The sequence below is a fragment of the Hippopotamus amphibius genome, chromosome 6 (genome assembly GCF_030028045.1).
Source record: "Hippopotamus amphibius kiboko isolate mHipAmp2 chromosome 6, mHipAmp2.hap2, whole genome shotgun sequence".
Taxonomy (NCBI): Eukaryota; Metazoa; Chordata; class Mammalia; order Artiodactyla; family Hippopotamidae; genus Hippopotamus; species Hippopotamus amphibius.
The window spans coordinates 27,696,515-27,707,964 of NC_080191.1; the positions used below are offsets into that span (position 1 = coordinate 27,696,515).

At 43.7% G+C, this 11,450-nt stretch overlaps 1 protein-coding gene across 5 annotated transcripts in view; it reads right to left on the reverse strand.

Annotated features, from left to right (window-relative positions):
* FAM184A (family with sequence similarity 184 member A) overlaps nt 1–271 on the reverse strand; it is a 112,231-nt gene extending 111,960 nt beyond the window's left edge. For 4 of the 5 annotated variants that reach the window (XR_009054342.1, XM_057739347.1, XM_057739345.1 and 1 more), the window contains exon 1: nt 9–270. Coding sequence is in view for 3 of the 5 variants with exons in the window: in XM_057739347.1 (XP_057595330.1) it covers nt 9–179 (171 nt within the window). In the remaining 2 variants the exon portion in view is untranslated. Of the gene's footprint in view, nt 1–8 lie in introns of all 5 variants that reach the window. The other variant, XR_009054343.1, reaches the window with a different exon arrangement.
* Between the last annotated feature and the right edge of the window lie 11,179 nt (nt 272–11,450).

Sequence of the window (11,450 nt, forward strand, 5' to 3'; positions counted from 1 at the left end):
CCGCTCACCTTGGTGAGCTGCGCGATCTTCTTGCTCATCTTCAGGTGCAGGTCCTGGCTGTAGTCCAGGCAGGGCCCCGCCTGCTGCGCGGCGGCCGGCGAGGGCGCGCACTTGGCCGCCCCGGCCGCCGCGCCGCCGCCGTAATAGTGCTGCTGCCAGCTCGTGCCCGGGGTCGCCATCTTCCCGGCAGACCCCGGCCGGGGCGCCGGTGTCCGCGCCCGGGGCGCAGGAGCCGGGGCGGCGGCCGCGCCCGGACCCGACCCCCGGCGCCCGCCAGCCGCGGCCGCCCGCGCTCACCCGCCGGCGCTCCCCCGGTCACCGCCGTCCAGGGAGCGGCGGGCGACACGGGCGCGGGGCAGATGCCCGGGATCCGGCGGCGGCGGCGTTGGCCCGGGGCCCGACGCGCTCTCGCCCGCTCTTCAGCGCGCGCCTGGCGGGGACGACGTGGGCGGCGTGGCCCCGCGGGTCCCGCTGCCACCGCGCACCCGGGACCCAGCGAGACAGCCGCCTCGGGGCTTGCGGAGGGAGGCGGAGACGGGGCGGGCTGCTGCGGGGGGAGGCGGGGACATGGAGGAGGACGCGGGAGCCGCGGAGCCGCCGTTACCAGGGCTCGCGGCCCGCGGAGCGCGCGGGGCGGCGACGTCATTTCCCCGCAGCCAAGCTCCGCCCCCCGCCGCCGCCGCCGCTGCCGCCCAGCGGCAGGTGCGGGCGCCTGGCGCGGGGTCTGCAGCCAGGGGCTTCCCTCTGCGGCGGGGACCCCGCGCGCTCCGGCCGGCCGGTGGTAAGCGCCGTGTGCCGCTCGCGCCGGAAACGACGGGGCCGGGGTCGGCTTCGGCTTCGGTGTGCAGAACGGCTGCCGATTCACGGAGCCCTTCCACGTGCATCGTCGCGTGCGCTGGGCCCCAGTGGCTCTTCCCCAAGAAGAGCGGCAAATTCACGTCCAGCTCCCTCCCAGCCGCGGCCTCAGCACCGGAGACGTGCGTCATGAATACCACGGAGAATCCGCTGCCCGCTACCCGGACCCTTCCTTACAAACTCACACAAACATGATTGATACAGTGTCTTAGGCCGACCTAGGACGTGCCAGGCACTGTCCCTCATTCAACACCAAGGGCCTCTGTGTGGAGAGGACACACCTCATCACTCAGTTGGTATAGAATTGCACCACTGCGTTTTCCCAGTCTAATGGAGCCCCAGACAATTATATATGAAATCTACTTGGCTGCAAGCTGGGGAAAACAGAAGCTGGAACAAGATGTCCTTAAGGATTAGGAGCTGGGCCAAAATGTGTCATTACTTGTGCATTTTCATCTTACTAAATGTGTTATTTCCTACTGATTTTCTCCTAACATCTCTGCTCCTGCAGGTCAAATAATTTTTTTTTTAATCTTATGTCCTGTGTTGAAGTAAATCAGTCGTTTTAGAGCATTCTTAACACAAACTTTAAAAATGTAGAATTGTGCCTGTTAAAAAAAAAATCTGTTCTCATGCAGTTTTACAGGACTGAATCCCCTCCTGTTATAATATGTAATTTCTCTTTAGTATACAACTACCATATAAATCTGAGATTATTAACAAATCCAGTTGGGGGCCATATTATCATAAAGTATTTGTGACAAAATATAAACCTACAAGGAGAAGGTCGAGTAGGATCTTGAAATAGTTATGGAACTGCTGGAATTCCAGAAAGAAAGCTTGACATTAGTTACCTCTTTTCCCAGGTCCTTGGTGCTCAGCCTTCCCTCTAATAAGACTTTCCGAAGATAGGTTGTCTAGTTCCAAGGTCCTGAATGGAGCAGATGAGCAGAAACAAATATCATGCAAATTTTGCTCCCTTCCTAAGCTCTAATGATTAAATGAAATTAAAGAGAATTAGGAGGTGGGTTATTTCACCAAATTCTAGGCATGAAAGATTCATAATCACTTTAGAACCCTCATGTCCTTTACATTCTATGCAGAAGTGTGTGCTTCAAATGCTAAGTTTCATAAAGTTTTTATAGCTAAGTTTTGCTAGGGCAAAGAAGGTGTTTTTGTCTTTATGATACAGTGGAAAGAATATAGGACTGGAAATAAGACCAATGTGCAGCCTCAGCTGAGTCGCCCATCTTGTTCATCCCTCAAGTGCATCCTCTGAAGAGTGTTATCAGTCCCTTCCCAGTCTAACTTGGGAGTTAAAGGTTGCAACTCTGGTCCACTGGTAGTTCACTCTGAATCCCATCACAAGAGTTCTTGCCATCACTATACAGCATAGCCCAAGAGGAGCCTTTTCCTAAATACTCTACTCAATAGACACCCAGTGTCATTCCATGAATTTAATAGTTTTACCTGACCACAATGGGATGAAACAGGTCATCTGATATAGAATTCTATTTAATTGTAAATGATATGTAGATATATGCAGTTTATTGTATGTCAATTGTATCTCAAAAGTTCTTAAAAAAATAAATGATACATAGAAACATAAAGACTAATATAATACACTCATAATCCCATCACCCACAGAATCACACTTTTAAAAAATTCAGTAAAGGAGTTGTGCAATAAGAGAGAAAACAGGAAAAGCTAGTTAGGCAAGAAATCTTTGTTTAGTACCTGTTTCTCTCATGAGATGGTTTATGCAGCAATATTTCTCACAAGCCTATTGTGTGCCAGGTGCCGAGGCTGCAGTGATGACTAAGAATCAGTGTCTGTTAGCAGCCAAGTGGGAAAGACAGACACAAGTAATAAGGTGCAATACCGCGTGATAAGTGTTATTTAAAGGAACGCACAAGAGGCGGCCCTAAACCCAGCCTGCGAGTGTCAGAGAAGGCTTCACACAGGTGAAAAAGTCATGTCTGAATGGACTCCTGGAGGATGAGTTCTCCAGAGGAAGAGAGATAGTAGATGTGGACTGCTGGCTCTGAGAACAGCAAGGGCAAGGCCCTGGGGATGAGAGAGAGTGTAACCCATTGAGGGAACAGTAAGTGGTACAGTATGGCTGAAGCAAAGGGTTTGATGGGATGTCAAATACGAGGCAGCGTATGTAGCAAGATTATTTGGGAGGGAGAACTTATTTGCCTTGATAAAGAGGTTGGGACTTTGTTCTAAAGGCAATGAAGAGCCACTGAAGGGTTTTAAACAGGTGACTGAAATAATCAGATTTGCAGTTTAGTAACCTAATTCTTGTGCCTGTGGAAAATGAGTTACATGGGCAACTTTGTAGACATGGAGACTAGTTAGTTGGGAGGCTGTTGCACTTATACAGGTGAGACCATTGACCTAAAATATGGCAGTGAGAATAAAAGAAATGGATGGATCTGAAACATCCATAAGGTAAAGCAGACAGGACATTGGGGCTGAGGACAAGAGAGTAGTAAGGGCTCTCCCTGAGACAGGGACTGGAGAAGGAGGAAGAGGTAGAGGAAGGTGATAAATTCAGGGTAGAACATGTTATCTTTGAGATGCCTGTGGGATATCTAAGTGGAGATACTCGGTTGCAATTGAATATAGGATAGGAGAGGTAATAGGAGTAATCAAATTTGAATACAAGAAGAGAAGGTAAGTGTTGCTTACAAGAGAAGAGCAGAAGCCATCAATATGTGAAAAGAAGCATCTGTCTAGGTATGTTGTCATCTATGACATGATAGAACTTATCCTTGAGAAGGAGTCTTAACTGATGAAAGGAAGCATCCGGCCCAGGAAATGATACCCGAGAAATGGGCTTTTAATGCAGAATTTGGGAACAGCAGGGGTAGAGGCTGATACAGGGGAATAGTCACTGAAAGCAAGTAGAGGAATAAGCTAGAAGTAAAAATAATTGTGAGGATTAGAGCTGGAACAGAACTTCAAGTCCAAGTCTCTTATTTTACACATATTGAAGACCAGAAAAAATGAGTTACACAGGTTTTAAAAATCAATTAGAGCTAGAATTATGACCTAGATATTTTAAACTCAGTTCCCTCTGTTTTACCAAACAATAGTTTAAACCTATTTATCAGAGAATCTCTGTTCTGGTATTCTTTAACTAGACATTTCTTATGCTAATATTTCCATATGCTGATATTTCAATTATGATTTATATTTACAATGATGTCTCACGGGCTTGCAAATCCCCCTATACACTTTCTGAATTGTTAGAAATTATTGGGAGAGGGAAGAAGAAAGTGGTAGTGGTGTCTGTAAAGACCAATTAGTGATGGAGCTAATGAAGCTCACATGATTCCTTCCAGGAGGGGTCCTCTCAAGTGATAACATGATTATAAAATTTAGTAAAAATTTATAAAAACAAGTTTTTTTGTATTTTTCTATTAAGCTTCCCACATTGTATGTACTTCAGGCTCCAGAAAACCTAGATTAATCCCAGGCAGCAGTACCTAACGTTAAGAATTAAAATGAGGATTAGAATGGAATATTTCATACGATAGACTATTAGTCATAAAAAAGAATGAAATAATGCTATTTGCAGCAACATGGATGGACCTAGAGATTATCATATTATGTGAAGTAAGTCAAACAAAGACAGATATCATATGATGCCACTTATACGTGGAATCTAAAACAATGATGCCAGTGAACTTATTTACGAAACAGAAAGAGCCTCACAGACATAGAAAATAAACTTAAGGTTACCAAAGGGGATAGTGAGGGGAGGGGGATAAATTAGGAGTTTCGGATTAACATATGCACACTACTATATATAAAATAGGTAAACATCAAGGACCTACTGTATAGTGCAGGGAAAGACCTTCAATATTTTGTATAACCTATAATGGAAAAGAATCTGAGCAAAAATATATAGTATTTTTCAGAAGAATTTCATATATTTCATATGTATATGTATAACTGAATCACTTTGCTATATACCTGAAACTAACACATTATAAATTAACTACATTTCAAATTTTTTAAATGGTAAACAAAATTTTTTAAAAAATAAGGATCAAGATGTGCACTCAAAAGTTAGTGGACCAGGGACTTCCTAGGTGGTGCAGTGGTTAGGAATCCGCCTGCCAATGCAGGGGACATGGGTTCAAACCCTGGTCTGGGAAGATCCCACATGCCAAGGAGCAACTAAGCCCATGCGCCACAACAACTGAGCCTGCGCTCTAGAGCCCGTGAGACACAACTATTGAGCGCATGTGCCGCAACTACTGAAGCCCATGTGACTAGAGCCTGTGCTCCGCAACAAGAGAAGCCATTGCAATGAGAAGCCCACATACCACAATGAAGAGTAGCCCCCACTCACCGCAACTAGAGAAAGCCCATGTGCAGCAACGAAGACCCAAAGCAGCCAATAAACAAATAAATTAAAAAAAAAAAAGTTAGTGAACCAAAAACACTGGCAACGAAAGAAACAATAGGTAAATTGGACTTCCTCAAAATTAAAAACTTTTGCGCATGAAAGGACTTTATCAACAGGGTGAACAGGCAACCCATAGAGAAAATATTTGCAAATTATATATCTGATAAGGGATTAATATCCAGAACTTATGAAGAACTCCTACAACTCAACAATAACAACAACAACCAATTTGCAAAATGGGGAGAGGACTTGAATAGACATTTCTCCAAAGAATATACACAAATGGTCAGTAAGTACATGAAAAGATGCTGAAGACTACTCATCATTAGGGAATGCAAATCCAAACCACAATGAGATGCCACTTTACACTCATTAGAATGGTTATTATAAAAACAAAACAAAGTAACAAGTGTTATATGAAGAAATTTGGGGCCCTTGTGCATTGCTGGTAAGAATGGAAAATAGTGCAGATACTGTGGAAAACAGTATGGTAGTTCCTCCAGAAATCAAACTTCGAATTACCATATGATCCAGCAATTCCCCTCTGGGTATGTATCAAAAATAACTGAAAGCAAAGATTCAAAGAGATATTTGTAAAAATTTGTACACCAGTGTTCACAGGAACATTATTAACAGTAGCCAAAGGTGGAAGCCACCCAAGTGTCCATCAGCAGATGAATGGATAAATAAAATGTGGTGTATATATATATATACACACACAAAGGCATATTATTCAGCCTTAGAAAGGAAGGAAATTCTGACATGCTACAATATGAATGAACCTTGAAGACATGATGCTAAGTGAAATAAACCAATCACAAAAGGACAAATACTGTATGATTCCATTTACATGATGCACCTTGAGTAGTCAAATTCATAGATACAGAAAGTAGGATATCTCACACACACATAAAGCGTTATATATCAATTATATCTCAATTAAAAAAAAAGAAAGTAGGATGGTGGTTGCTAGGACTGGAAGGAGGTGAGAATGAAGAGTTACTATTTAATAGGCATGGAAGGCTTCCCTGGTAGCACAGTGGCTAAGAATCTGCCTGCCAATGCAGGGGACATGGGTTCGATCCCTGGTCCGAGAAGATCCCACATGCTGCAGAGCAACTAAGCCCGTATACCACAACTACTGAGCCGGCACTCTAGAGCCCATGAGCCACAACTACTGAGGCCAGGCATGGCAACTACTGAAGCCCCCACACCTAGAGCCTGTGCTCCACAACAAGAGAAGCCACCACAGTGAGAAGCCCGAGCAACACAACAAAGAGTAGCCCCGCTCGCCACAACTGGAGAAGGCCCATGTGCAGCAATAAAGACCCAATGCAGCCAAAAATTTTAAAAATAAATAAATAAATAAAATCTTAAAAAAATAATAATGGGCATGGAGTTTCAGGTGGGGAAGTTGAAAAATTTCCAGAGATGGATGGTGGTGATGATTGCACAGCAATGTAAATATACTTAATGCACTGAATTATACCCTTAAAAATAGTTCAAATGGTAAATTTTATGTTATGTATGTTTTACCACAATAGAAAATAAAAAGTAGACGCTGATTTCTTCAGGGAAAGACATCCTTGCTGCTTACAGGAAATGCATTTCAGAGAACAACCAGAGAACGCTGTTGCACCAACCAACAAGCGTATTTTGGGTGCTTCCTTTGCAGGGGTGAAACAGTCGTTTTCTACCTGAGGCCGTCGTCATCGTCAACTATAGGGAACATCTGGATTTGAGGTTTGAGAGAAGGAAAAAGTGAGGAAATGTTCTTCTTTTTACTTTTCTCCTCCTTCCTACTTGTGCCAAAAGAGTCATAGAGGTCAAATCAGACAGTCAATTAAGAATGGTATTAACTATCTACAAAAAGGCATGACAAGTGGAGTTGGCCAGGTGATTTCCAAGGAACCTTCTAGTTCTTTTCTGTATCACATTGTTAAGCCTCTTAGGAACATTCAGTACTTGAATGGGACTTTATCTAAGGTCATGCAACAAGGCTTAATTGCATAAGGGACTCAGAATCAATAGAGACTGTGTGCAAGCAACTGAACTCTGGTAGAATCAATAAACACACTAGATCTAAGACTTCACACATATACAGAAAATATTTTGCATTAAACATTTTTCAACTGACAACTATTCTCTTGATGCAAGGCTCCAAGTATAATTGGAAAGAGTATCAGGATCCTGATATTCCAGGCTTGATTTGTACCACTAAACCACCTCTTTTTCTTCATTTTTAAAGCAAAGACATTGCCCAAATGATCTTGAGGGTCTCTTATATTTCTCACGTATTACATGATAAATTATCTCATATTCTTAGAACATAATTTTGTTATATTTTTTGGATATACCACAAAACAATCATGTCCCAACCCTCACTTTCACCTTCTAATACACCCAAAGCACGGTACACAATATAATCCTAAGTCTTCCCAGATAAATCCAGATGGCTACAAGCTGGTAGACATCACCGTAAAAGAGTTTGTCATTCATTGATGTCTTGCTATGTGCTTCTTTCTCTTTTTACCTCTTTATTAGTTTTTTGTTCATTCCCCTTGAGTTCAGAAAACTCATCTCTGTCACATCAATCAACTGAAAATGGTATTGAATACCTACTAAAATGCATAATCCATAACAAATGTTTAATAATTGTTTCTGAAATTTAGTTGACTTCATCTACCAAAAATATTATTAGTTTTTCCTTTATTAACAAAGCCAAATTTTTCTATAAGCATCACGGTCAACCGGTTTATCAATCTGCTTTGTTTGAGTTTCTCTGAAAGCAGAGACTGAATCAGGCAGTTTACCTTGCAGGTGATTGTGGGAGCCAAAGAAACTGACAGAGATAAGAAGGAAAAGCCATCAGAGGATACATTATTAATCTGAATACCACTTTGATCAATTGGGACTCAATCCCACTAAGGATTCTCTGAGAATGCGTGTCAGAATTTTCCCGCCTGAAAACAAAAAGCTGACATTTATCCACTGTATCCCTTCACTCATTGGTTAAGGGTGGCTCCCAGGGGAATTAACTTCTCTGTGTGTCTGGCCATTCAGTATGGGTTTAGTTCCTGGGGTTTTGGAGAGAGCTTTGAGTTAGGAAGACATGCAGCAGGCACTTGAGGGGCGCTGTAGCCTGTGTAGGAACTGTCCAGCACCTCTGCAGCTGAAATCAAAGGAAGTGGCACGGGACACCAAAAGTATCTGCTGTAGTCTATGACTTGCACCTTTCAGATCCATTTTTGCCCTATATAAAGTCCATTCTATCACCAGTTCTTTAAGGTCATGGCCAGATGCTAATTTTCAAAAGGAGTTAAGGCAAAAGAGTTAGTGTAGCAAGCAGATGTCCCTTGCTGCAACTGGTCCAAAGGCCATAACACATTCACCAGGTCCCTTCTCTACCATCCATTGTAGATTTTCCTTACCCCTAGCAAGCACTTCTGCTGGTCTAAGTTATTTGCTTGGTGGGGAGACCCAGGCCTTCATCCTTGGGGAGTTTAAGCTTTGCCCATGTCAGGCTGAGGTTGTGACAGGTTTTTATTCAGTGCTATCAGCAAGCATGGACGGATAAGGTGAATCCCAGTGAATCTGCTGAGATCTAGAAATACTCCTCCTTGCCTCCATTACTTAGCAACAATCCTAGGTGCTCGTGATAACTGGATCATTACCCTGCCAGTATAAACAGTGCCTTTATTTAACTGCTGATCTTCTGGACTAAAGAGCCACAGTGAGCAGGTGGTAGTCATAGCTATAGGTTTTGTGAGACTCTTACTGTATCCCCGACTAGAAGTGATTTTCTTCCTCCCACCTTTAGCAGTAACCAAGACCTATAATCTAATAGAGCCTAGGGACATGGGAATAGGAAGCACAAATGCTGCAAGTATTTCTGTTACTTGGTATGATGGTGAGAGGAGCCATTCCTACTTCCCCTCCTTGGTTTCCAGACTCATGTATTTTAGCTGTTGAGTACACAGCACCATATATCAGTCATTGGCTCAACACATATACCACATGGTGTAGGACAACTCTCAAACATGAAGGATGTTGTCCCCAAACTAACCTGAGCTCTCAGATAATAATCTTGAAAGATATACTATAAGCAAGGAAGGCAAGCACATATCCAGAATAGGAGATGCTTCCTGTAAGGATGAATTGCTTCCTCCTCTGTGGGGTTGGGTGTGGGGAGATCTGATGTCATAAACTTGCTACTAAGTGCCTGAGGGTGTCCTTGAGGACTGATACTTAGTACTGGTCTTTGCTGCTAAGTCAGAACTTCTGCAGAAGCAATAGCTATGTCAGTTTGCTGAGAAGGAGCCAATACTATTAGGGCCATGTGTGGTCTCTATACATGCCAACAAGGCTGCTATTGTTCATGGGTTCACTGCACTAGCATTGAGGTGTCAAGAATAGAGGCTGGCTGACATTTGCCTGAGGAGAATCCTGTCTACCTGGTTTTTAAGAGCCTCCTCAGTAACAGATGCTCTCCGATAGATGTTAGTGTAAAACATAAAGATGTGCATATTTGTTTCCACTCCTTTAGATATTTACATATGCCTTTGCTTCAAATCTCTTTATGCTAAATATTATAATCTTGCTCATTCTAGGCGTCTGACAAATTAGCTAAGTAATTCACCACTGCACAACGGAGCATATATATCCTTACGTCAGGCTAGTTCTTCCTCCATAAACCAAGTGCCTGTTCCAAGCTCTGAGAACTGTGAGAGTTCCCCCTCACCACTGCCTTTTAGGGCTACCCGTGAATGGGGTGTAGTGCAACAGAAGGCCATTTGCACCTGAACCAACATATTGAGCAAAGCCGTATATAAAATAGGCTCAGATTTTTTTCTTCTTTTATCACTTGGTCACAAGGAACATCTCATGAGGCCATGGGTGTGGACTGATAGAGACCCGTGGATGCAACAGAGGGTAGTGATGTGGGAATCTGACTACCTGTTTCTGAAATTTACTTGTGACTTCTGGACTTCCTCAGGCCCCATCCTGTATGTATCATTTCTATCCTATGATGAATTGCTACTGTGAAGCTCGCCTTGTAACTTAGATGATTTGACATTTCCAGTTGCAGTCACTCAGTGTCACATGGTCATGTTTTCAGTCTCTACTAGGACCCTGGAATATACCAGAAACTGTTTGTCAAATGGTGGGTGGTTCCCTGTAACAGAGGCCATGCCTTGACTCAGAATCTCAAAACTCTGGGACTTCCCTCGTGGCTCAGTGGTTAGGAATCAGCTTGCCAATGCTGGGGACACAGGTTCAATCCCTGGATCCGGGAAGATCCCACATGCCACAGAGCAACTAAGCCCATGCACCACAACTACTGAGCCTGCACTCTAGAGCCCGCAAGCCACAACTATCGAGCCCATGAGCCAGAACTACTGAAGCCCTTGCGCTCTGGGGCCTGCATACTGCAACTACTAAGCCCATGTGTTGCAACTATTGAAGCCCATGTGTCTAAATCCCATGCTCCGGAATGAGAGAAGCCACAGCAATGAGAAGCCTGAGCACCGCAACAAAGAGTAGCCCCCACTCTCCACAACTAGAGAAAGCCGGTGCAACAAAGACCCAACGCAGCCAAAATAATAATAATAATAATAATCTCAGAGCTCTGAGTTGCCACTCTTTTGTTAGATATCTCTAGCACTGAATCTGTACGTTCATATAGTCCTAGATACAAGGAAGCCTTGCACCACTGCCTGAACCTGCTGTAGAGTCTTCTCCTGCTTTGGACCCTACTTGTAACTGGAAAATTTCTGAGTCACTCAATAAACGGTTTGGAACAATATACCCCATACGGTATCTGCTGTGTCCAAAATTAAGAGACCAAATTTGTGCTGCACTTCTTTCTAAATGTTAGGAACGAAAAGTTCAATAAATAATTATATCCATCCTAGTCATGCACTTGGGTATTGGGGGAACAACCACAAGATGGCCTGCAAGCCCACCGGAGATGCCTGGTACCAGGACTCCGTTTATTCCCTGGCCTCCTTAAGCTCCCGCTTTACTGAGGGGACCCTCATGGCCTTCAGGTTCCCTGTTATCAGTGTCACCTTAGATTTTATACCTAACAGGCCTTAAAAGGTCTGGGGAAAAGGTCATAGGTTTTTCGGGGGGAAGAACTGAAGAGTTAGTATATATATTTATAATG